This window comes from Larus michahellis, chromosome 2, assembly GCF_964199755.1.
Source record: "Larus michahellis chromosome 2, bLarMic1.1, whole genome shotgun sequence".
Classification (NCBI taxonomy): domain Eukaryota; kingdom Metazoa; phylum Chordata; class Aves; order Charadriiformes; family Laridae; genus Larus; species Larus michahellis.
This window is the reverse complement of record NC_133897.1, coordinates 66481053-66508592: the sequence shown is the minus strand read 5'-3', so window position 1 is coordinate 66508592 and position 27540 is coordinate 66481053. Positions and strand designations below refer to the sequence as shown.

General features: G+C 35.8%; 1 protein-coding gene across 8 annotated transcripts in view; it reads right to left on the bottom strand.

Moving 5' to 3' along the window:
- ATP9B (ATPase phospholipid transporting 9B (putative)) overlaps positions 1-27540 on the bottom strand; it is a 169977-nt gene that overhangs the window by 83830 nt on the left and 58607 nt on the right. For all 8 annotated transcript variants that reach the window (XM_074575765.1, XM_074575768.1, XM_074575764.1 and 5 more), the window contains 2 exons: positions 16884-16978; positions 7945-8025 (listed from right to left, as the gene is read on the bottom strand). In XM_074575765.1, the coding sequence (XP_074431866.1) occupies positions 7945-8025; positions 16884-16978 (176 nt within the window). The remainder of the gene's footprint in view (positions 1-7944; positions 8026-16883; positions 16979-27540) is intronic.

Genomic DNA, 27540 nt, shown 5'->3' with positions numbered 1-27540 from the left:
TTTCGGTTTTTCCCTCCCCTCTTTCCTCCCAAGCAATAATGGCCCACAGATTGTAAACAGACTTAATCTCTCATAATCAATTTGGAGCATGTACAGATTTGTTACTCATTAGCAGCTGTGAAATGTGCTGTTTAGAACTAAAGGGAACTTTAGGAGGTAGGATAACCAAGTGCATTTGATCGAGTTACGGATTGCGCTAAACATTTTGCAGGAAAAAGGGGACCACTGATTTACCAAAATACACAATCATTTCTACATAATGTCAATAATCAAAACCCATGTCCATTTTTCATCTCTATTTTGAAACAACCACCAAGCACAGGATGGGCTGCTTAGAAATCTCTGTTCCTAAAAAAAAAAAATCTCAGACTAAACAGATACATTTTTGTGTGTACTTCAAAAGATCCCTCTATAGCAAGGAAACTAAAGCTCTTACTCTCTTAAGTGAAGCAAAATCATTGTTTAAAAGGCATAGAGAACCATTCTTGTCAAAACCAGAAGGGAAGAGAGGGAGGACATGGAATTAGCTACAAGAAGAAAACCACAAATTTTGAATTAAGATTCACATAGCAAGTAAAAAGTCTGTCAAGAATCATCAGTATTCTATATAAGATTAGTCTTTCATTAAGAAAAAGGAGAAATATTTTTTGATTCTTACCTAAGGAATTAATACTGCAAGAATTATTTGCCATACTCCTACACAATTAAAATACGTTACTTTTGAGACAACAGCAACTGTGAGCCCACTCTAATTGAGTAACATGGTATCATGTAGGAATTTTCAGTAGTTGGGGGGTACTACAAAGAGCAGAAATGAATTCCAAGATACTGCGACATAACAGCAGAAGTACTTCATATTGATAAGCCAAGGAATGTTCACTGTAGACAACTGAAAATGCATCCCTGAAAATAAAACAGGATCAGCAGCTATAGCAACATTCAAAATTGTTGACACTATTAGTAACGCATGAAGTCCTGATCACTGAAACATTAAATACAAGAAAAGTATTCCAATTTGGCTCAAAAAAAGTATAATCTGCGGCAATTATCAATCATCTTTGTAACACTTGATAACTTATTTCTGAGATGAGTGCCTTTGATAGGGTTCATCCACAGCCTAAATTTTTGGATAAGTTTTCCTAACTTCATAATGCTTACATTCCTGGTTTGATTTAGGATTGTTGCTGGGTTATTCAGATTCTGTGATTATTTCAGCCTTCTGAAAGCCTAATTAAGCAGTGTATAAACACGTACGTCTAAGTGGAAACTATCCAGTACTACTAGTTTTTCCAGAGGAAGATGCCAGTAATATGGTCAAAATACTAACTGCAGCTGACTGGGGCGTGACAGTTGGTGGCGAGATTGCCATCTACACCTATAATGTTGAAACATGACCACATCCAGCAGTAAGCTTCCCTGTGGAACTTTAGAGGTTTCAGAATCTGTTCAGAATCTACAAGACTAGAAAGAGGACACAAACTGGCCATGTGAGTTGAAAACAGATATTGAATTTTTTTGCTCCTTTCATGGGCTTTTCAGAATTGCTGAAGCTAACAGGACAACTTTCCTGAAATTCTTTCATACAGACAATACTGATTAGCCACTTGTAACAAGAGTGGAAGGCTGCCACTTTCATACCAAACAGGAGTCTTAACTTCACACAACTTGCCATAAGATGCACAGGCTCTTCTCAGTCAGCAACACACACGCTAACCTTGACTGCTTTTTATCATCCACAAACTATTCTGCATAGTTCAAACTGTTTCAACTTGCTTGATTTTTACAATTCTACCTACCATCATACACTGCAAAAAAAGGAAATTCTGCTTAGGTATTCTGAACAAGAAATTGGTAGAGTTTTTCACTGCATCACTAGGTCAACTGAAAACAATGTATACGTGTATGAGGAAAATGCTTTTATTTATAAGCACTCATTACTGTACCTCAAAGGGCAAATCGTGCTAGAGTTTGTCACAGGAGTCCCCAGCGGGCATATAATAGAATGATGCATACTAACAGAGAGGTGACCAAAAAGATCCCACATTTCAGTCAAACACTGCAACCTCATGGAAACGAATGGGTCAGTCTTATACAATCATCAACATAAGTGATAACACACAGATGTGAATACCATACTTGTGATGAATTCAGTCTCAATAAATAAAAAAACCAATTTGTATTTTTCCCCTCAGATGTCACATACAGAATACCCGTTGCCCACAGTGGGACTCCAAATAGCTCCCCCCAAACACTGAAAGAGGTATTTCCCATCTACCATGTACTAAAACTGCAATTACGCTGAAGTAGTAATTTTTGCATTATGTTGAATTCCAGCATAAAAGAATTTGAATTTTGACAGAAGCATTGTGTTTTAACTAGCCATTAGCATAGAACTAACACACAGAATTAGAGACTACAGAAAAGCTGTAGAATTCAAAGAAACATTTGCTGCTGTATCTTTGCACACCTTTATAATTGTAACTTTAGATAAGACTTCAGAACAAAATAGCTATAGAAAAAACACCTATGACTTAATAGCTTAATATATCCTACAAAAAAGTGGACAGATGAAATTCCATACAGTGAAACGTAAAACGATGCCCACAAAGGAAGAAAACATCCCAACTTCACAAACTGATGAGCTCTGAGCTGATCAAAACTACTCAGAAATTGTCATGACTACTCAGAAAACAAATATTGGGATTATTAAAAATCTACCAAAACACTAACTTAATAGTCAAGAACAAGTTAAATGCTTAAAATCCTTAAAATTTTTGAGAGAGAAAAACAACAACAACAAAAAATCACGCTACTACAAAGAAAACCATGGTTTGGCCAAGCCTTAAGTACATAGTTCTAAATTCCTCCTCCCCTGCCCTTGCTCCAAACAGAAAATAAACAGAGCTGGAAAGTGTTCAAAAAGGACAACAATGGTAGTCAATGTAGCTTCCATACTAGATACGACTAAATAACTCTGAACTCTTAATGAGGAATCTGACAGACATCTATGAAATGGGCACCGAGAAAGGGAGGATAAATACTGCTGTCTCTTACCAGAGAAGAAAGAAGTCATAAGTAAAGCCAGCAAAATTAAAACAATAAGCAATTGCCCTTCATAACAATATGTAATTAACCTGGACAAATTCTTTCTATTTGAATGCTAAAAAGATACACATGTTCAAGGGTGGCCTGTGTAAGTTTAAAGAAGGAAAATTCATTTCAGGTTACTTAGAGAAACCAGCTCTGACTCAGGAAGTTCCCACATCACAAGCTGCTGAGAGACAAGAGAATCTTCTGAGGAGGTATTATCATCATCTCCTTACTCTAGTCTTATTCTCTTTCCCAGCAGTCTGCTTCTGGCTATTGTCAGAAATAGGATACTAAGCTAGGAAAACCTTTTTTCTGCCTTTGTGTATTATTCAGTTAGCAGTTTTTAAGACAGTGAATTATGAAACTCTTCTGTACTACAAGAAGAAATCGAAAGCCTTGCAGTGGTTATGAAGAGCTGACAACACAGACAGGAAAAAGGCACTTGTCCAATGTCTACCTGCTAGGACTTAGTGAAATGCCTCATTTTAGGTCACTCAAAATAGGAAAATATCTAATGAGCTGTATCTCTTGCCACACATGCCACGCTCATCAACATAATGGTTTGGCTGATCAGTTACCTTATGCTTATTTCATTATGATCCTTGAACATCTTTATGCCCTCATCTAACATTTCCACCTTTCTACAGCTCATTCAATTTACCTAATATCACACCTTCCATACCCAAACAGATGACAACTTAACCGTATTTTTCATTTGTCATAAGTTACTCAAACAAAAAATAAAAAGTATATTTACAGGTTATGAGTTTAGCTGGTTTACATAATTTTTATTTCTACTTTTGGAGAGATGGCAGGGATAGATGAAGCAAGGAAGGGACAAGGTCTCAGACTCCTGAACAACACCAGGTCTATGGTAAAGAGAAATGGTTCTGCAAATTTTCTGAGGCTACTACAGCTAACAGAACAATGTATGTTTTGGGGTAAATGAAATGCATCGCTCACTCTAGTAGCAGAAGTTTGACATGCAAGGGCTTCTTTGTCCAGCTGACAATGTTTCCACATAAGGCCTGCTGGGCTGAATTTCATTTGGCAGCTGTATGCTTATTGGACTTTAAATTCTGAATTAAGTTCATTACCAGAATAGCGCAGTTCAGTACTGCATTCAAGCTTCATATTCAGGCTCAGTTTTTGAAATCCTGTGCAGTATTGATCATAGAGATTTAAATTGTCTACAGTTCCTATTCTAGGAAATTAGCCTGTAGCTCTTGCATGTGCAGAGAAAAAGGAACAGATGAGCAGTTACATAAAAATTGAATATATCCTACTCTCAGTCCTCAATTCATATTAGAGCTGACCAAGGATCATGACAAATTTCAAGTAGGCACTTAAAGAGTTTCAAATCTAAAACCTATTAGAAATTTTTTCAGATAATGACATAGGCCTTTGAGACTAAATACCCAATCCCTGAATCAACAAGTGTACCGCTTTCATTTGACCTTCTCTAGCCTTATTCCTACCTGACAGGTTGCAGCATAACAACCCCCACCAAGTTCTGTAGGAAAGTGGAAGAATACATATTAGTTTAGTTGCATCACTGAAAGAGATTCCTTCCCCACCCCAATCCCACAGCTAATTATTTTTGTTATGTCCGTTTTACTGGCATACATATTTTGGACAGGGTCACATTAGTTTCTGCACACATTAGCCCCCTAGTCTAGCTGTCTGTGTGCCGTTAGTCCCATCACAAGGAAAGTGATTAAAAAGAAGCTGCAAAACATAACACCATTCCCAACCTAAGATTAAGCCAGATTGAAGTGAACACAACCATTGCTTCAAAACACGTAATTCTCTAACAGCAAATATGAAATAAAAAAATGACTCGACATTCTCTCTACTAAAATACAAGACTTATACAAGAAAACATCTGTATAATTAGCCACAGGCCAGAGATTCTACTCATAAATGAATAAACAATTTTCAGCACTCACATCTCAATATGTATTTTTCCAAAGTATCAACAGCTACATGCAACCGGTTTTGCAGCAAGGTACTTTGTTTTAAGCAACTGACAAGGTCCTATATTGGAAAAAGTGATACCAAATAGTTCTGTACCAGAGAAAAAATAAGTTACGAGAGCAGATAACTAAACTCAAAGGAATCAGCTCTCTGAATCTTCTAGAATAAATAAAAATAAGATTTAGATATATTTCAAGTAAATGAAAAGACGGAGGTGACAGCAAAGAGCTGCAATATAGGAGAAATTAAAGGAAAATATTCTTATGGGAATGGTTGAAAAAGGACCCAAATTTAAACAAAAAAACGCCAATGTCAAAAGCAGAAGGGAGAATTTCCATGATTTTGCATAGAAGGTGTAAGCAAAAGGTAAATGATACTGGTCATGCTAGTACATGCTAATGTAATGCTCTAGTCTACTCTTTGGGGTCCACCTGGTAAAAGTTGAGTTAACAACTATGGCTACCTTTTATTCTCTTTCTACAGACATGTGTTTTTCTCATGCTTTTCCAGAATTGATGAAATAGCCTCCTCATTTATCAAGCTTACATAGGAGCATCAGACAGAAGAGAAACTATAGTAGTTACATCTGTGTACATCTCTGTTCTGTGCATCACTGTTTCAAAATAAACTCGGCCAAGACATGGACAATGCCCTGAGAACAAATAAAACTCTCTCACACATTTTCACAGAACACTAATTTAGCTCAGCTATTGCTTCTTGGTAGGATGTCCAGAAGACGGGAGAGGAGGAAAAGAATTAACTTACTCCATTATTTAAGGGCCAGGCACAATCCTTCCCACATGCCCACGTAAAGACACACACTTACTTTTCATGCACTGACTGCATACAACGCATCAAAATCCATGAAGGAACAACAGAAAATTACTTCATGTGAAGTTGTCAGATGTCAGTAGAGTACAGCAGAGCTTTAACTCCTCCTGACATGGTTATGCAGGTGTACTGCAAGAGGTATCTTATGTCAGCTATCAGGTTTGCTGTGGATATTTTTCTCACGTAGAAGTACTTAAGAGAAGTTGTTCCCTCATAAAAACTTCAGAGCTGTGCACCTAAGTTTCTGGTTTGGTTTGGTTTATGGTCATGCACTTTTTGAAATTATCTAAGTTTGTCTCCTGCATTGTTAGTACTCTGTCTTCATAATGGGGAAAGAAAAGAAAAGAAAAATCAATGTGCTATTACCCTGTCAACCTATCCTTGCAAGAACTCCTTGAACGTCAATGCTTAAGTAGGAAAAATGTATGCATTAGCATCACTAAGCACACTAATTTTTTTTTTTTTTTTTTACTTTAACATAAAATAGAAATTAGATGCAAAACCTGATTTGGTGTAAGAAGCAAGGGCTCATGGCAGAAATAGAAAGATAAATCAGTAAATGAGTGTCCTAAGGCAACATCTCACTATGCAGAAGGTACACAGGTAACAAAAAAACCAAACAAAACCTTCTAAAAAGACCTACAGTGCGATCCATCGTGAACCAAATCTGAGGGCACTGCCCTCAGATGCATGCACACACAATTTCAGTTTAAACTTCCCTTACTACTGAAGCAGTCAAAACAACACATACGTAAACCTGAAAGCATAAAATGCATCAGGGTTATTTACACATATCAGGGATGCTTGAATCATACAGCTCTTATTACATGTACAAGCAGAACCCACAACAGGGAGCAACTGTTTAGCGATGATTTCCCAATGTGTCAATTACACATACCAGAGCTGTTAAAAAGACTCTGAGGAGTTCAATTTATATTTAGAAAAGTATATACTTATCCATTGGGACAGGAATAACATGAATTTTACAGCTGTTAATAGAAGTTTCATTTGGACAATTGTTCAATACAAGGTTTAAGTAAACATTGTTGCTTACAGCTTTGAAGGTGTGAGCAAATGACATTTACTTTGTAGGCAGCATGAACTACATAACTGGTATAAATTGGTCTTCAAGAGCCAACTGCAATATCTCATTCATCAGCGTACTTAGAATTGTGAACTAGAATTCCAATTACTGAACAAAATCTATTACCAATTCAAGTCACTTGGGTAAAAAACCCTTCTCTTTACCTCCACAGTAGTTAATTCTCTCAAATTATTTTAGAAACAAGCTATCAAGAGGAATGAGTCAACTAACACCGAGTTTGACTAATATAAACAAAACAATCGCTGTATATTCTAATATAATACTACATATCTGTAAAGCAATTTTAAAAAACGTTACTATCTATTATTACACCCTGCTTTAAAGGGTTAATTTTAGCAGGCCACCTTTTGAAAACAACAGAAAAAAGTCACAGAAATGATTGCATTGTTATCATCATATTGGGTTTTGAATATAATTGTAGCTGGAGAAAAATATTTAATAAAGCCTCCGTAAGTAGCTTTTAGTTTTATTTCACTTTTTGAGGTAACTGAACTTTGGAAATACCAGCTTTCCCTTGAACTGAAATGCTGTTAAACAAGGCCCATTTTTATTGCACATAAACTACCAGCTGCATTGTCTTAGGCTACTGAATGTACTCCGCTTGGCACTTTTTGACATATATGAACAATACAATTGATGCCTGGAAACAAACAATATATACTGCTATACAAACAGTTTCATATAAAAATATTACAGTGATGTCAACAAATATGCAATTCTTGGATTCTATGTTTTTCAGATATTCTTTTTGTACTAGCTTTCTGCAATACATGTTTACCAGGATATATATTATATGAAGTATTGCCATAGCAGGAACATGTGAAAAAATACTGCTATAAAGCTAAGGGTGGATCTGGTACAACTGTGACACCAAATGCAGGTTTCACTTACATTGAGATACGGAAAAGAGAAGTAGAACTGTATTTACACATACTACTTACCCGTGTGAAGGTACCCTCAAAACTGTGAATATCCAGCTGTGGCTTCTGAGCATACACATAAGCATTGATTGAAAAGAGATCCTGTAAAACAGATTAATGTACTTAATATTATTTAAACCTGAATGTAATCGCGTATTTTGAAGAACTTTTTAATGGTAAAAATTCCAGTTTATGACCCCCGCAACCCCACCCCAAGTTAAGTTCATAAAATTTTTACCTAAGAAACACTGTTTTTTTTCAGTACACCTTGCTATAAAGGAACCAGATCCAAGATGATATTCTCAATCTGGTGATAGTTCAAACACTAAACTTTTACATTTATAACATGAGTTAAAAATTGTATCTATGAACAGTCCCATTTTAATTTACAGTAGTATAATCTTAAAATATTTTACATACATTACATATATGTTTGTGGGACTTTTTGCTTTGTTTTGTTTTTAATGAAACTGGAATGAAAATATTTTTGCAGCAAGGACAAAGCCAACTGAATACAAGAGGAAACAATTAAATTGATTCAAGTTCTCTTAAATGCTCAAGCACATCTGCAGTCAACCCATCAGAAAACCTCATCAGCTTCAAGAAAGCTTAGATACATCAACAGGATCACTCGAATGCTTGAAGTCAGGGATACGCCAAGCTAGTCTGTTAAAATTGGGTCTACTATAGGTGGTGCTGCTACTCATGACAGCAAACAACCCATGAACCATCCTACACTAAAACTGAGAACATCAAGAGACTCTTGGATACTACAGTAGCAGGCTCTATAAATAGATGGTGGTATGGTATAAACAGGGGAAGAAAAAAAAACAAACTTGATGATTGTTAGATCTTAAGAGCTGTCCCTAAAGGCCCAGGGAGGATCACCTTAAATTTCTGAAACAATTATTTCATCAGGTAATTGTTCTGAAACATCCACCTCCCACAGAAACAATACCGCAGACTAATTGTTAAAAACCTGATACACAGAACTTTCTTCTCATCGCAAAAGCAAACCTTTTGGTGCTTTTTAGATGGTCAGGAACAACAGCAGCTAAGAGATTTCAACACAAGTAGACTGCTCATGCATGGATCCACAATCCAATTTCTAGTCTCGAGAGGACCAGATGGTTGATACCAAACCCCAGTCGATCTAAGAATCATAACCCATGATGAAACACAAGAGTGTCTACCTTCTCACCAGATGTAGTGCCTAACTATTTGAGTTATCTCCGTCCTTTATTACTAGATGAATCTTGCAAAAGGCCAATGAGACACCATCTCTGGGGAGCAGACTACACGACCACAATACCCTGGCTCATGCCAGTTAGAATGTGCTATCTTTAAAAGAAGAATTAATTTTACAGCCTCTTTTATGAATTTATAACCACACTTTGGCTCAAATGTAGCAATTTTTAAAAGCGTGAATTTTTTTTGTTCATAATTTGAATATAAGAAAAAATAACTACATTTGAATACTACATAATTTGAACACTACAAGAATTAACTATGGCACAATTGTCCACCTATGTTATCTTAAAGTCTGACACATTTATATCCTTTTGTTTCTCCGATAAAACAGCTACAGGTTTTTTAATATTATTATTTTTTCCACTTTTCCAGATCAAAATGAATTTTTTTTTTAAATCCATTATACATGTATCAAACATGTTTCACCTTAGTTTAAAAATGCGTAGTCCTATAAATAATGAATTTGTACTTCTATTTGTATTCTGCAGACAAGAAATCTCTCACTTCATACCTTGCAAAAACACACAGACTTTGTATTTCATGTTCTTTTTAAAACATGAATCAAATCTGAACATTAATTCTCACAAATTATCTTTATCTTAAACCATTAGCCATTTATTGTAGTCCTTCACACGAAGTTCATTCATTGCATCCTTGTTCTTCCAACCTACTTTCATCAGGTTCACGAGAAATAATTTATATGAAACTAATACACATGTGGTGTCCTATATCTTCATCATTCACTTCTTTCCAATCTGTTATCACCTACAATTTAGCTAATCCAGGCTATTATGTGCTTTATTATGCAAAGAAAAATAAAGAGTCTCTCAGTAGTGGACAGCACAGCAGAAAACTAATACCACACACATACTCATATACACAATAAAAACTGTTAGTGAAATGCGTCAACCAAGAACTTCTCTCTTTTCAAAGAATGCCTTAGCGGGAAGCAACATGAGAATAAAAGGAAGCAGAAATATCCACCTTTTTAAGCATACCGGCATTTGTACAGTAATATATTTTCCTGGTTTCTAACCTTTGTATTTTTCTTCTACTGTGATGTTCTCCTTTGTTACATTTTTAAATGTAAAAATTTCTGCTGCATTCCTTTAGTGTCTTGTCTTTTTATGTTTTAGTTCTCCTTTTGTATTTCTGATTTAACACCTAAACTTTAACATTTTCCTTTTTCTTTTTTGAATTTCAACTCTGAAACAAACTCACTGATCTTTCTGAAAAAAATGAGATCTGTGTATTCCCTACACATTTGTGGCATTACTCTGGAATGTTATGAACTAGTACTGCCAGAGTATTCCAAAAGTGCATGGTTTTCCCTAAAACTAAAAAACATAAGAAAGAACTATGCTCTGAGAAAGACCTAGGGTGGTAGTTCATTGGCCTTTCATTCATGAGTAGTAGAAAGAAAAGACATACAAGAATATTACATGTGCTCCATAGCTTTCTGAAGTATCTTTTCACTATTAAGGTAAAGAAAAGGGATAAGGACGTTTTTTTTGGTAGCCCAATGCTCTTCATTCAAAATGGACAGCATCCTCAGGCCAATAAAATACACTTGCTGAAGTTTTGTAATACAAGGAAAAGAAAGAGAAATGCAAGGAATGATAGAATTATAGAAGACAGATTACATATGAACTGCATTCAACAATAAAGGTTACTATAAGAGCACAAAGATGTTCCTTCACCTAGTGCTGCTTTCCTAGTAGAAGCTGTGCATTTCTCATCTCAATGTCTTGAATAAAGTCGTGACAGTGAATTTAACAAGGAGACATCAAGATCTGTACACAACAGTACATGTAAACATAAAACAACTGCTCACTGAGCAAGAAAAGTTTACCTGGTTAGGTTATGTCATTGCTTTCACCTACATAAAAGCAAGAAGAATGGAAATTACCTTAAAAAAAAATATTTATTTATTTATTTAAAAGGACTACTTTTTATTAATAATTTAACTAATGAGGGACTCGATCTTTGTGAAATTCAGCTTCAGTAAAGAATTATTTTCCTACTACAAGCATTGAACTGCTAGTTCACTGCTTCTACTGATAGTTCTACTGATATGTTCAATGGAAACAGTATTCTACATCTAAAGTTACCTTGCTTTTAGGAAACATTAAAGGCAAATGACATCAATTATTTTCTTACTCAAAGGAAAAAAAAAAAAAACAAACACTTGGGTAAGGGGATTGCAACAGTTTTGACGAAAGAAACTATGTGAAAGACTTGAGTCAAGCAATAAAAGTTAAATTCTTTGTATACAACGGTAGATGAGTTTTTGAAATAAACTTTATATGCATTTAATTATCTCTACTTGAAAATAATAATTCAGAAGAATGCATTTCATCTTTCTACAGTGGAATGTACATAGGAAATGACTTGATGATGGCACAATAATGAAAATGTTCTCTTTTGCATTTCACAATTTAAAAATCACCATGAAGTTATCAATAACAGAAAAATCTCCTCTGTTAGGTCAAGGGCAACATTTGTTCACCTTACTTAAAGATCATTAAAATACATTCTTAATCATAACATGTAGTTCATTACAAATAAAATTGCCTTTGGTTCAATAAAACTAATTAAATGTAAATGGTATTGTTTACTGCTGTATGTATCTTCTGATATAAATCAGCAAGTCACCATTTATTGAAAATTACAGTGACCTCATTGCTGTTAATAAATTTAGTTGATCACCCAAGCTAGAGAAGAATGCCTCAGGACACGCATATCGCCAGAAGAACTGCCCCACCTATAACTATGAAACTGCAAGAAACCTAATCCAAGTGTTACAATATTTGCTGCTCAGCCATCATTAAATGACTTGTTGAAATTTTAATTCTCTGATCACATTAAGTGCTTTAGGAAGACAACAAAATCTGTACTGATCATCTTGGTGGTGTCACCTGTTCTTTAAGAAAAGCTCTGAAGGTCTGCAGGTTTGTTTATTCTGGGTGTCACCATGGGTAGGGTTACAGTGCTTCTCTGTAGACATGACTGACAGCTCATGCCAAACGCAAGATGCTCATTGCCTTTACATCAGATAACTAAAGAAATCAAAACGAGTGACAATTATGCAGAGTGTATTCTATCAAATGCATGGTCAAATCGTTTATTAGTTTATTATGGTCAAATTGTTTATTAGTTTATTTTACGCTCAATTTCCACGCATCCTCTTAAATTATTAAAAATATACTTTAATATGTAAATATGAACTCTAAGCCTCAGCTTTGAAAGTGTGCTGCAAGCAGACGGAGAATACACCGTACCAGGTATTGCTTTATGCACGGAGAGTCCCTGGAAGCCAAGAAAAGCACTACTGCAATGAACATCTGCTACTTCAGCCAGAAAGATAGCTGAAACTATTTGATCCATTACAGAAAAACCCAGAATGTCAGTCTAGAGAGAGCAAGGGCAAAACTTGCTCTCTCTAGAGCAAGTACTGGAGAGACTGCATCCCATGCCCCCCACACCCTCTGGCTGAACAGGTTCACTCTGTGAACCAACCCCGTGCAGCCAACTGTTGGTTTATCATAAACACGTAGAAAGTTAACCTCGGAAACCTAACCAATTTTTGTAGACACCCATACAAATATGAGCCTTCAATGCAGTTCAAAAGCAGTACTGAATTAAAACAGAAGCTTCGTGCTTTTGAAACGGACAAGACTAACAGAGCTCTGAATTCTTTGCAGGCACAGATGTACCGCGCTCTACCCATTTTCTTTACCGCGTCTTTCAAACTAATCAAAACTAGTTCTGTGAATTAGCGCAAAGAAAAAACAAACAAAAACAAACAAACAAACAACTGCCACACCAGCTTTTCAAACCAAGTCACAAAACGACCCCCCACCCAGAGGGGACTGGCTGTGCCGGCGGCCGCCCGGCAGGTGGCAGCGGCGAGGCACGGCCGGGCCGACCCCCGGCGGGCGGCACCTCCCCCGGCTCACGCGTCCCCGCCGTGGATATTTAATGCCTTGATTTAAAAAAAGCTAAAGCAAAACATTTAGCTAGGTGGTCCCTCGAACTGCCGTATTTTCAGCGCGTCGGTTATTTTGGAGGCACATACGACGCACATAATGCAAACGGAATGAAAGGAGGATCGCATCCCCGCAGCTGCTGGTAGCAGAAGGAAGGATCACTGCCCCATCCTCCTAACATTTTGTAGGGGAAACGCAGACGATCCCAGACCAGAGCACAGACCGCTTCAAACCTCAACAAGTTTCTGCAACAGTAATTCTAAGCCTATCAAAAAGTATATGCCCCTATTACTCACTGCACAGTGAGCGAGCAAGATTAATCACTGTAAAACAGTGGTTTTTCAAGTCAGGAACTGAAACAAAGCACAGGGATGTTTTACAAAGCAACAGACATTTTCAAGTTAATAACTGGAAAGCAACCTGCTTGAATTTTCAGTTTTATTAAGAGAAGTTTTCAGCAACAGAGGATACTGTAGAAGCCTAGAGTGAGAAAAAGTCCACTCAAAATGGTGTTCTCAAGTGATCCTTACTTTCAACCGAGTTGCTTCAAACTTCTTCCACTGCACGTACAAGAGATCTTGAATACTGTTTGCTGAGAAAACCTCAGCTTCATATTTTAGGCATCCCTTTTTAGGTAAGTTGAGTGTAAAGTTTCAAAGGGTGCCGAACACTATCCCTACATGTTTAAAGCACGTATCCTGTTTCTACTATTTTTTCCAAAACCATTATTTTTACTGTAACTATAAAGGAATAATTCTGCCTAGTGCATTTTAATTTAACTTTAAACAAATTAGTAAGTGTAGGGCCTATATACAGATAAAGCTTATGACTCTATTAGGAACTATAAAAATTAGGCTTAGAATAACGTAATTCCATAATGCTGATTTTTTTAATTTGAAATTCACTGCTTGCTTTGAGCTTCATACTAATCTTCTGAAATTGTCCATCCACAGAGTTTCTTCAGATGGCTGATACTCTTGCATGTTGTTGCCATCCCAGTAACGGTAAAAGCATCTTTGCAGAAATTAAAGAAATCCCAATGTCCTTTCCACAGGAATGTGGATTCTGGGATGTGTGCTGAGCATTATCTTCTGTGAAGGATGTGAGGATCCCCTAAAAAACATTTGTATTTGGGTTCATTAGCCTACCACTTCCCTAAAATAATTCCAACAGATGGGGCTTACAAGTGAAGCAGCAAACAATCTAAGACCAGCTGGGAAGCAGCCATTTAAAATTATCTCATTAAAGAACCATCAAGTGTCAATGGTTTGACCAAACCACACAGGATGGAAATTGGGAGATAGTTTAGTTTAGTTGGCAGGAAGTCTTATACCCAGCGTCAGTTACTTCAGGATGAGACGTCAGCCTAATGCAGACAAAGTCTTGGTGAGCGCGGTTCACCACTAGTAACTGCATGATGAGAGAAAGGGCAGACGAACATCAACTGCACGGTGGCTTCCATTTGCTGCTGGTAGCCAGGGAAGGTTTGTTAAGTGTACACAGCTCCTTGATTAACCGCATCTCGTGACACAACTTCAGGGTGTCACCTTCAGCTCAAGAAGAGGGAGAATATAAAAACCTTTCAAGAAGCACACATCAGTCGGAGGTAGGTTAATAGCAGTAGGTGGAAACAGCTAAGGAGGAAATGGTTACTATATTGTACAGTTGACTCTTGTGTACTGTTTCTGAGATGCATGAATAATTTCTTGGTGATAGCTTGCCTTTCCCTCCCCTACATGCCCAGACCAACCAACCACCACCTGAAGCAAACCTTCACTTCTGGACACTGCACGTCCTGCCATTCAAATGCAGACTCACTAGCTTCAACCATTTCTGATTTACTTTCCACTATAAACCACTACAATACAAACATTTACTTCTTTCAAATCAAAGGCACAGGTTTAACCATAATTTTATACTACCTCCATAGATGCTTAACAATTATTTGACAAGTCTATTGATCTGATATTTATTTTTTAAATAAAAACATAATATAGAAGTTACAGTACAACAATTCCCCACTCTATGAGGTCTATTTCCTCCTAGCAAGGAGAGAAAACCTCAGACATGCCTTTGGGGTTTTTTTTAAAAAAATAAATTAAAAATTAGTAGAAAAGATAATGTAAAACTTTTTTCTTTTCTATTCCAAAGGAAAGTGTAGAGAAACCTCTGCATTATAATTTACTCCAGATTTCATCAGCCTTGGAACACCAAAATTTCCAAGCTCAGAACATAAAATTATAACCAGCAAACAGAACTCAAAGAGGCAGTGCTCTGCATGAAGAGTTATATTTGCCGAGTACTGTCAGTGCTTCCAAAACAAAAGAGAAATAAAAAAATAATATCTAAGTTAGATACAGTTGTAGCTATCTGAAAAACACTATTTAATTAAAAAAAAATGGAAGCAAGATAAAAAATTGACTAGATTTTAGTCAAATGCATGCATCTGTACCAAATGTGGACATGATTTTTTTTTAATGAGAAAACAACATAGCCCAATGACTGAATGGTAAAAACCTACAGCAGAGGCATTATTACAAATACTAAATTCAACTGTGAGTTACAGAATACTTGTTAAAGTCTGTTCTTGCACCAGAACTCCCATCTTAGAACCAGACTTGCCATCTCTGTCTGGCATGACCAACCTTCAGTTCCATTCCTTGGTGCCACGCTTTAAATTTGAACCTAGCTATTTTTTCCTCCTCTTGTCACATGCGAAGCCGGTAGCCGGAGCAGTATGAACACAGGGGAAAAAAAATCTCTCCCTTTTGCTAATTTGAGTGTGGCAACAACTCTATAATTCTGGAAGAATAACTGCAGAAGTCCTGCTAAGATCTGGCAGATAATCTAACACTTACTTTTTCTATTGAGATAGCATATAAACAGTCCTCCTAAAGTATGTTTGCCTTTAATAAAACACTTAAGGGATTTAGTGTCAAAACACCAGAAATGCTGTACAGGTAAATTTCCACAAGCTTGTAATTTGAGTATGTTTTCAGAGGAAGTCTCTTAATACCAAGCCAACTCTCCTGTAAAATAGCAAGCTTCCCCAGTACCAGGGACATAACTCAGCTTCTCATTAAGACACATTTATACAATCCTACATACGTTTTTGTAGATACATGTCTATTTTGAATGTATACATATATATACACACACGTGTCTCTTTCACCATTTTAATAGTTACCTATGACACATCCATGCGCTCAAAAAATACACACATTCAGGCAACTCTTGGAGAGCCCTCCTTGCAAGAACTTGCATATTGCACCTAGTCAAACCAGAAAGCATCTTGACAACAACAAGCACTTTATCTTTCAAGAGCAGACTGCTGTTTCCCAAGCTTACAAGTTAGTGATTAAAGCAACGGTTCCTGAGACAAGAGTGACTTGCACTTGCAGTACACCACTTGTTGGAAGCACTACAACTGTGATACACTTCTGCAGAGTATGGATCGCAGGAGGACCACAAGGAGAACCACTAAGTTGAAAGATAAAAATCCAATTCTGTCTCAGTTTCTTTTCAATGTAAAAACACGAATATTTGCATATTCAGCTTCTCATTCAGCATTCAGTGGAATATCTATCTATTATTTATTGCAAAAACAAAGACTGTGGTAACAGGTATTTTCCAATTTTTAGAATTGTAACAATCTTTTAGATAAGAGATATATATGCATACATGGAAGATATCTGAAAAGCAAACAGATTAAATGCTTACCCCCAAAGCTGGCAATCTTTGTGTGCAACTGACAGCAACCTTCAGTTTCCAGTCTGTTTCTCCATCCAGCTGGTCAGTTCGAATGAAACATGAACCTTGAAGTTATAAAGAGACATGAAAATATTTTTTCCAATCTCAAAAATTCAGTTTGGGTTAAAAATTTAGAAGAGTGAAAATAAAGCAGTTTACAACCATTTTTAAATAAACGTGCTACGTATAAAAGGATTCATATTCTGGAATGTCTGTGTGCTTTCTTCCAGGAACGCTCCAGATATCTCACAATAGCATGGTTTTTCTGATAAAATTAACAATATGCCCATTTATGAACGGGGGGAAATCCTATTTTACGGGTTTCTTAGTAGTTTCTAAATGTTATCAGCAAACAATACAACTTCACTGTCTGTTTTTTTTTTTTTCCTTTTAGAATTGTGCCACTTGTACAATTCCAACACAATAGAATAATGAACTGATGCCTGTGATTTTTGTGTGTCTGCTGGTATGACATCACGGACTCCCACTGATTAGAGATTCCTGACTTCTTTGAAAAATATTTTTTAAAATAAATCCTTAACATGGATACCATTCAAAACAATATGGGTCCCAATGTATTACACCTAAAAGAAACAATTTTGAATCATCTGTAATCACCAAGGATCCAAGACTAAAGAAACCTGTCAACACATGCACAGTACTTAAGATATGAGGGAAGCTGAAGATACAGACTGATACATACTGAAGAGAATGAGTATGCTTTACAGATAGAAGACTAGTATTCAAGAAGTAGAAAACTGAGACCAGTGCAGAGCCTCCCCCCGCCCCAATAACTGATTTGGTGGATATCATCAAGTCTGGAGTATTACATAGGTTGCTAATGTAAGATTCAGAAAAGACTGCACTAAAGCATTGCAAATCTAGTAGAAACACATACAAGTAGCTACAGTTTCCATCTACTTTGAAGCATTTTAAAAAAGGTGGTAAAGTTTTACCAATACTCTTCACAATTGCTACACTAAAGAAACCTTAAGTATTTCTGAAGTAATAATTACAACTTCCATTACGCTACAGCCTAACAACTGTATATGCTATTGTTACTGTGTGCTGTGGATGTGAAATAAAAATAGATTTTTCTAGTTATTTGTAAATTTTAAACAATGTGCACAGACATACATGCATATATACCCATAATACCTTCTATATTTCAACCAATCCAATAAAAACTAATGAAGTAGTTTCATCAGTAGAAGTGATATGGTAGCAATAAAACTGATGGAAACACTGGCAAAGGAGTTTATCCAGGTTGGAGTCTTCTTACACAGACAAGACGACAATGTGCTGGAAGCTTTGAATCTAATAAGCAATACATCATAAAAGGGTACCTACCTACCAGTGAAAACAAAATTAAGAGAGTCTTCTATAGGACACGTGGACCCTGATGTAAGTAAAATCTAACCGAACCCAATGTTTTATTCACCAGGGCCTGTAAATTAAGCAGTTCAGTGAGCTAATGGTCTGAAAGGACATGCTCGAGAGAGAAGCCGCCTGAAATTATATCTGACTAGAAGGTATCATTTTTGCACAACAGTCTTGGAAGACATTTACAAGTCTTCATGTAGCAGCTGTATTTATATTAAGTGCATAGTAAGTAAACAAATCTTTAAATGTTAATACAAACAGCTCTCAGAACACATTATCACAACTAAATTTCACCCAAAGTTCAGAGCTGCAAGCTGCAAAGCTGTATCCAAAGTTCTTGAAAAGGTGATTTTAAATTATTGACAGGATCTTTATGGATTTTCTTCTAAAAATAAAACATTATAAAGCACTTCTGGAAGAGTTCAGTGATATACACTGCATTGTAATTAAGGGTGAGGTACCCAGAAACACCATGGTTTCACCGCACTTTCTATCCATGGCATAGATGAGCCTACTTTCCATCATACTTTTCCTGTACAAGACATTTCATGGTTCTCTTTACCCTTCCTGTCAATGGTTGCTCTCTTCCATCAATTTCATTTAGAATTATACTATAGATCAATGCAGTTCAAGACCAGTGTGGCTCCTGTGAATGGTTGACTGCACATATATTCATTTAATAGAGCTCACACTATGACATGTATTGGCCAACTGCATTTCCTCTCCACTTCAGCAGTTAATTTCATCAATAACTTATCTCATAGCCTGTTTCCCTTTTATCCAGAAAAAGGGACTGCTTTCTGCCAAGTCAGCTTTCAATAGTGATCACAACAGCAAAACTGAAACAATACAATCCTCTACTCTACTTCAAATACTGCAGAAGATTTGACCAAGTAATTTTAATTATACTATGAGATACTGATTTTAAACCTGGTTTAACTAAGCGATAAACATGGGAGATTAAACATGTGGTTAGAAAAATGTATATAAGAACAACTTTTCACACCTATCAAACCCTTGGACCTGTAAAAAACTAAGCATCCCCCACTGCGTATTGTGTGGGAGTCATAGGTACTTTACCCTTGGAAGGTATTTCAGTCAGCAGTGCATAAAACTTCTAAAAAAATCAAAGTCTTCTGAAAAAAAATAGCTATTGTAACAGCTCCATTTTTAAATGCTTGTAAACATTGCACTCCCATCACAAAAGTAAAACAAAACCACCACCAAATGTAGTAAAAACCTTGTGTTATGTACTTTAACAGAATGCTTAGGTCAGTGTTAAAAGTCTCCTACATTTCTAACCTGAACATGACTTGCCAGGAAAAAAAAAAAAATCTATAAAAAAAAAATAGAGAATTACTATTCCCTCTGAATTCAGTGACAACTCTTGGATCTGACAATTATTTTACACCACATAAAGAATTAAAATTATTTTAAGTTCTGTGCTGCTTAAATTAAAGAGTCATGAAGCATTTTAAAGATTTGCCAATCAAAGCACAGCTGCCTGGGGAAAAAAAAAAAAAAAAGAAATTCCACACTCAACATATATGTAGCCTTATGAAAATGTCTAACGGAGAATGAATAAAATTAAATTTTTTACTTTATATAGCGAGGGCACTCAGATTCTCATTTCCTGTAACAATACGCATTCATTCAAGATTAGTGGACAAAGTTGAACATTGTGAATGTGTCTGACTCATTTCTGACTACAGTGAAAATTTTGGAATGATCCGAATTAGACTTTAAGGGTTGACTTGAGGAAATTACACTGGGTTTAAAAGTTTAATCATTTATCAAAAGTGGTGCAAACTTCACATGAGCACATTTAAATTAATTTACAAGTATGTAATATTCATTTAGCCTAATCAGCTGAAGACAGGCATAAATCAATTTAGATCATGTCCATGCAAGATGCTGCCCAAGTGCAACTAAATTGATTTTTAAAATCATTTCAGTTAAAATCTGTGAAACTTGCGTGCTTAGGGAATTCCTTGGACTACAATTCATTTTTTGCGTCTTAGCGAAAGCTCAACTATGAGGCCTGTCCAGAATTTAACCTAAGAATGCTTTTCTGCTTAAAAGCAGCACCTGCAATACAAAGAATGACAACCATTTTAAGAACCTGAAATAACTATGTAACTTTAATATATAAGGATACATTGCTAATTATTAACAGACTTCTTGTTTATGAGTTATTTGAGATACGATGGCTTAAAAAAAAAGTCATTTTTTTAAAAGCTATTTTGTGTGTTAATAGAATATTGAACAAAACTAACATTTATTTCAGTTGCTTTTCTGGTGTTTTGAAATAGAGATACAAAAGCTCATTTATGAAGGCACTGATTTAGGGCCATGATATGCCTGGCCTAGATTTGTCAAACAAAGGTACTGTGCTCAATACAGAGTAAGCAGGAAGAATCCTACTTACTCGTGTGTGCTGGACTTCAGGTTTTATTCAGAATATACATATACAACACATACATGTCAAATGGGAATGCTTCTGGGAATGGTTTACACTTACATGTGCATCAGTGACCTCTTCTGTGGGCCTGCCTACCTCTAGGAATCCTGAAGAAAAAGGCCTGAACAAAAATTTTCAAACTAAATATAGGTTGTGCTTGGAAAATGCTGGTCATATTTTAGCCTTAAACTTAAAAAAAAGTGAGAGAGGAAAAAAAGGGAAAAAAATCGTCCCCAAACCAGAAAGGGAGGCTTCTTAATGAAGTAAAAACCAGTTATATCATAAGCTCTCTCTTAATTACTACTGTGCATCATCATCAGATAGCCAAATCTTTTATTTTTTTTATACTACCAAACTTGCTATTCATATTTTATGGATTAATTTCTTTACGTGTAGATATCTCTAGTTTCCTGAAGTTATTGTAATGTAAATAAATTTGTGCTACTACCAAGCACTTTATGTTTATAGACACACTTCTGAGTATTAATTACAAAACCAAGCTATTACTTGAGACATTACTTATTTTCTTAGATGTATTCTAGCTTACAGGGTTTTTAAAAAATAAGTCACTTGGAAGAGAAAAATTGTTGTGTATTAATTAAATTATTTATTCCTATTTGATTTCATTTGGAAATGTTTTTGATAAGTAGAAAGATGGATAATTTCTCTTTAGAACAATTAGCTTACTATTCAGCCTGTTTATCAAGTAGACTTTAAAGAAAGTGTAGTTAACACAAGAAACCCAAAATAGCAGTATTGGCAGACTAAGAGCAATCTACTTTGCAAGAGGAAAATAATTTAAGTTATTCTATATAAAATTGCATCACCCGATTTTCATGGAAGGCTATAATACTGACAGAAAAAAATAATTATTCAAATGATGTGAATTACATCAAGATTTAATATTTGAAGTAACTGTGGAAAGAAAAATCTCAATTACCCTAGAGAAGTTGGTTTAGTTTGCTGCAGAAACAAAACTGTGTGTCATTTGTAGCATCTCCTGTGTAACACATACATTCCTGTGTATTACACAGAGATGTTCTAGGCAAAGGCTCTTTAGTAGGAGACTGCAAAACAGGACTTTTTCTAGTAGCCCAATAGTGTCCTACAATAATCAGACAGAAGCAGAATATCCCACTAGTTATACAAGTACGGCCTCATGTTCTTTGTTAGGCAGCAATAATCTGGGATAATCCAAGACTGGATAATTGAATCCAGATACCTCAAAATGCATGCATCAACTCATGGAAATTCCCTGCAAATCAGAAGCTGAAAATGGCAAGGAAAAATTTAGGTAGAGTGGCATCATGACAAGGAGGGCTTCCTCCCTGCTTCCTTCTTAATCGTGAAGTCTACTGGCTTTCTTTTTACAAAGAGAAAGTGGAAAAGTATGCTAATACTTAAAGCACTTGCATTCCAGGACTGGTGAAGTTTCTTCACCAATAGCAACATGAGAAATTAAGACAGTTTTCTTGCTTTAAGAAACTAAACTACGCCACTTGTCCTGCATCCAGAACTTAATTTTCATTTCCCCACTCCCAGTTCCCAGCCTGGAAGAAGGATCTGAGAAAGCAACTTTAAGTCATGAGATGAGATGGCAGATAGAGGTTTCTGAATTCAGGGGAAAAAAAAAAAACCCTAAGGAATGACGTATTCTTACTGGCATTATAAAAATGACAAAGTGAATGACAAATCATTATAACAATACTTCTACACTTCTGTCCTTCACTTTTTCTCCTCTTGCTTTGAGCTATCACTTAGAGCAGATCTTGTCTTCAACTACACCTATTTAATCAGCATTTTCCAAGTGAAATTATTTTTAAATATATTTCCATTTTTAGGTTTCACAAGTACATTCAAATCCCTTCCACAGAGCCTTAACAGTCAACCCACACACAGTATTTGTTACAAACGTCAGTATACACTGTAAAGAATAGTATATAAGAAGCCAATCAACAACACAGAAGTTCTGAAAATTGTGTTTAACTTTCTCTTAGCGAACATTAAAGTTAACAGATTTCTGCTTGCAATTTTTTTGCCAAATATTGGCAAGCTGAAAAAAAAGACTTGCCAGTAAGCATTAAAGAGAACTTATAGGTATAATTCAAATATGCCATAGCACACATTTTAATGTTATATTGCGCTGAAGATGCATCAGAGGGAAGAGACTGTAATCTAGTCATATATAACAGATACATTGGAATATGCATATTTTACAAGCATATTAAAGACTAAGCACCACTGTCTTGAAAAGGTATTGTTTTGTCTGCATAAATGCAGGGTTGAATTCCACACTCCATTACAGATACATCAAAGACAACCATAGAGTGTGTGCACTTCAATTACTCTAAAAAAAAAAATGAAATTAAATTACAATTACTTTCTATAATATGTAACTGATAAGAATTCACGTCAGTTATTCTTAAATGGAGATAATGCTAAACCACCACTACACGTCTGGGTTCTTCTCAGTTAAATGTAAATAAATAAAATTATGTCTGCCTTCTCTCTCAAGAGCTGTATCCAATGAATTTTTTACAAATGAGAACAACAGCTACAACTAATGCCTTTCAAGCCTCAGCAAAACTGAATTATTAAATCTGTCTGCCTATATCCTATTACAGCCTACTTATGAATACTTGATTTTATTTTGTATAATTGACAACAGTTGTCAGGAAAGGAAGGTTTTAACAGCAATCAAATTAAGATCAACTAGTATAAGTGTCACAGTGAAGAGCCTGCGTCAAGTGTTGATGAATTAATTGATGGGTCACTGGGAAACAGGGCACGTGGAATTGTGGTGTCATAAACAGCTATATATTGTCTGGCAATATTACCAGCCTTGCTGTTTTAAGTCAAAAGCATTGAAAGAGATGGGTTACTAGAATATACCCAACAAAAGAAAAATGGACTTTGACTTCGCACCCCTAACACCAGATCATTTATGAACAACTTAGTCACTTAAGTAATATAAATGATTTAAAAATTATGTGCATGAAAATTTTAAACTGATGACAAGATGAATAACAGCACCAAGATGACATGTTGGAGTTCTGAGTTTCATTTACTACTGTAACAAGAAGCTTTCAATCATGATAGCTTCTAAGGAAGAAAAAAAACCCAAGACACCTGAAACGTCCCAAACAGTTAAGCTACAATGCCATCACATAGGATGGAATCGAAAAAAATATGGTGGCATTTATACGAGACTGATTAAATTAGTTTTAAAGCATTAATTTCTCTTAAGAGCATGACAGAACTGTGTGTACTTGAGATATTTGATCTGAATTAAGAAACCGATGAAGCAATTGATTAATTGGAATTTAAGCCATCAGTCACTGGATCCATCAACAGATTCATTTACATTCTAAACAATCAGCTGATGGTCTTATAGGATACCATGTATTAATACACAGTCAATATGATACCCCCAAACTCATCACAGTTCCTTATTGACAAGCACACAGATGCTTTTAATCCAAGCTTGATCACACTGCATCTTTTTGGAATTGCTATATTGATTCAGTATGCTTTAGGAATTTTTATCTCTATTTTTATGGAATTCTCTTATCTAGAGCAAACAATGTCCCAAGTAAAAAAAAAAAGCACAAACCAGAACATCTACATTCGTATTCACATTCTCAAGTTTTAACTTATTGATTCATATTATTTTTGGTTATGCAGAAGGATACTCAAAAGCATTAATTTATCTTTTCCATTTAATAGGATTCGATGCACCACTTTGCTCCATTATTCTTCTGATGTATACTAGTAATCTCTTTTTGGAGAAAGTGATACAGGAAAAAAACCATAATGTGAATTATTTACATCTTCAGTTTAATGACTAAATCAAAAACTCTGCTATACAGAATGCTTACAACACTGAAAAATTTCTCACTTTTCAGACCAAAAGAAGGTGAAGGAGAGCAGAATACCACTTTAAAATGATATGAAAAATCAGTAATGTACTTGATACATAACATTTTATACAATGACCGGAATATTTTTCACTGACACTACTCCCTGTTTGTGCATTTGCTCAGTCTGCTATTCTAGTCGTTTTCAACATTTAAAACTGGAATAACCTATGGTGATCTGTCCCATCACTGATCCAAACACATCGCCTGATTAAAAATCCAAGAATCTTGAGAATATTTTCAGCCTTGCTCATTCATTTGTAAAACAATTTTGCTCACATCTTCAATATATTGGTCATATTATATATAGTCTATATTTAGTACATATCTTAGTATTAGAAGCATGTTTCTCAACAAGCAGTAGATGGTACATCTTCCTTCAAATGAATCAAGGATGAAAATGTTTTCCAGAAGAAGTAATTATAGCACAGTAGGAGAAAAACCCTACCTAGTGTAACCTACTAAGCAAGCTAATTTCACTGAGATTACAGACTACTTTGATACAAAATATGCTGCACAGCTGGACAGGTAAAAGGGATGAAACCGAACCTTTTGCAACCAGACAGGTTACAGTTTTTTAACACAAAAGCGGCTCCACTGCAAACCATTTTAAGGCCCTGCTAAAACAGGAAAATTGTCTAATACAGATACTATTCCGTAAATGCTATTTCATAAACACCATCCCTTTTGATATCATTATTTGAATCGTTATTCTGGTCTAAGTACTGAGTCCAGCTGGCATCTTCCATTTACCTGTCCTTAACATGCAGTGCTCACCTGGCCTTCACAGGAAAACATTCTGGTTTACAGTTAGAAAGTTGGTTCTTATTTAAAATGTATTATGAGAATAGGATCCTTCTTACAATGTACAGTCAGATATGCAACACTTGCATTATGCAGGACAATCATTAAATTGCCACCTATCATAACAGAAATGGAATCAGGAATTAGTACTTTTTAAACTAGCTTTCCTTCTTTTTTGGCTTAAATTTTGGTAGAAAAAAAATCAAAATCAATTCAATCAATTTTCTGATCCTAATGCGCAGCACACACTAACATCAATGCCACAAACAAGTAAAGGCTCAAAGCATTCAAAATATTTTAAGAATATTGACTAAACAGGCTTCCTGATTTGAGAGCTCTGACAGCACAGCAGAACTCGCTCTCCCAGTCAGCCTCCCTAATGCACTTACATACTTCTAAAGACCAACAATACAAAAAAAATACATATCCCTATACACCTCAAAGAGTCCTTGTAGCTGACTTAAGGAGCATTTTCTCTCTTGATGATAGCAGAGCTCACAAGCAAACAGAGGAGGCCGAGGAAAGGGTATGGCCAAATATACCGGAATCTACTGAAAGCACGTTTAGCCTCAAAGAGTTTAGCAGCAGCACTAGGAATCAGCTTGAAGGACGTACCATTAACTAAATTAGGAGGAGCAGGAATCAAAGCCTTGGTAGCTCATAAAGCTTAAACACAGAAAAGTACAAGTCAAAGGAGTTGACAAAGCCATCAGATTACAACAGGCATGTGAAAAACAAGAGGATAAATCTTCAGTTTAAAATTTAGCAGGGAAAAGCACATTCTCCTTTACCAAACAGGAGCCTGAGAAGAAGCAACAGACCCAGCTGCAAAGATTTATTACTGGACCTCATTACAGCAAAAAGCAGAGGTTTTCTTTTTTTTCCAATTTATTTTTCCTTCAGAGACAGAGGAAGGCTGTGTAAAGCTACATGGACACCTGCAATCAGAACTGTAACTGAAGAAGTTAAATATTTGAGCCAAATTTCATTTACCCGTCATATGAACCAACAGCAATGACAGTGTGGCAACGTGGGCCATAGCGCTGCATGCTCGTTAGAAGGCAGGTTGCTCCACTATAGGTTTTCTACCACTGGAAAGAGAACTGCTAGATATTAGTAAGTCTGCACGAGCTTCCATTCCAACTCCAGCCAGCCACACACCTCAAGCCCATATGAAAGTTAGAATCGGATTACCATGTGCAAGCCTTCCTTTCCTTACAAATACATTGATTTCAAGATCATTTGTAAATTTTTACTGAGACAACTTTAAATCTTCTTCAAGATCACTCCTCATTAGACCTAATAACCAGAACTTTATAGGCTATAAAGAAAAGGACCACCAAGGGACATTTTCCAATCCTTTCAAAGAATTGTCAAGTTAACGTTAACAGCTTGCCTAGTAAAGGCTTCAGGTAAAAAAAAGAAAAAACACCCCTAAATTAAACAATCTAACAGAAGAAAAATGTGACAGTATCTCTAAAAATCCTTAACACCCAGCATCCATGTTATGAGCAGATACTTTACAGGAAGTATATTATAAACTGCTTCTACGCCAGGAATTCTTGAACCTAACCTCTGCAAGAGTAATTTCTTGTCTTTTATTTTCAAAGCCTTTGACAACATATCCATAGTCTATCAGTTATAAATATGCACAGAGTTTGTTTATCTGACTTGGCCTGCCTCTGAGATCTGCTTTGATGATTCTCACCTTCCGTTTTTTCTAAGCTGTTTCCCAAAATTGTGGGAATTGTTTGGGATTTCAAGATATTCAGACTGCTACTCCAGCCAAGCCACCAAATGCCCTGAAATTCTGGGGGAAACGTATTATCTCCGGGGAGTGGGAAATGGCAAATTTATGCCTAACACAATACACAGACTCTTTACAGATCAACTTTTTCAACTCTTACTAGCCTCTTTTTTTTTTTAATATAAGAAATAAATAAGTAGTAAAATATTTCTTTGTTACTGCTTATTTTGCTGCAAATCTAATGAAACACATGCATTGTGCTAGTCATCCAAGTCTGCACAGAAAAGAAAAGAAAAGAATTAGGGTATAAAATAT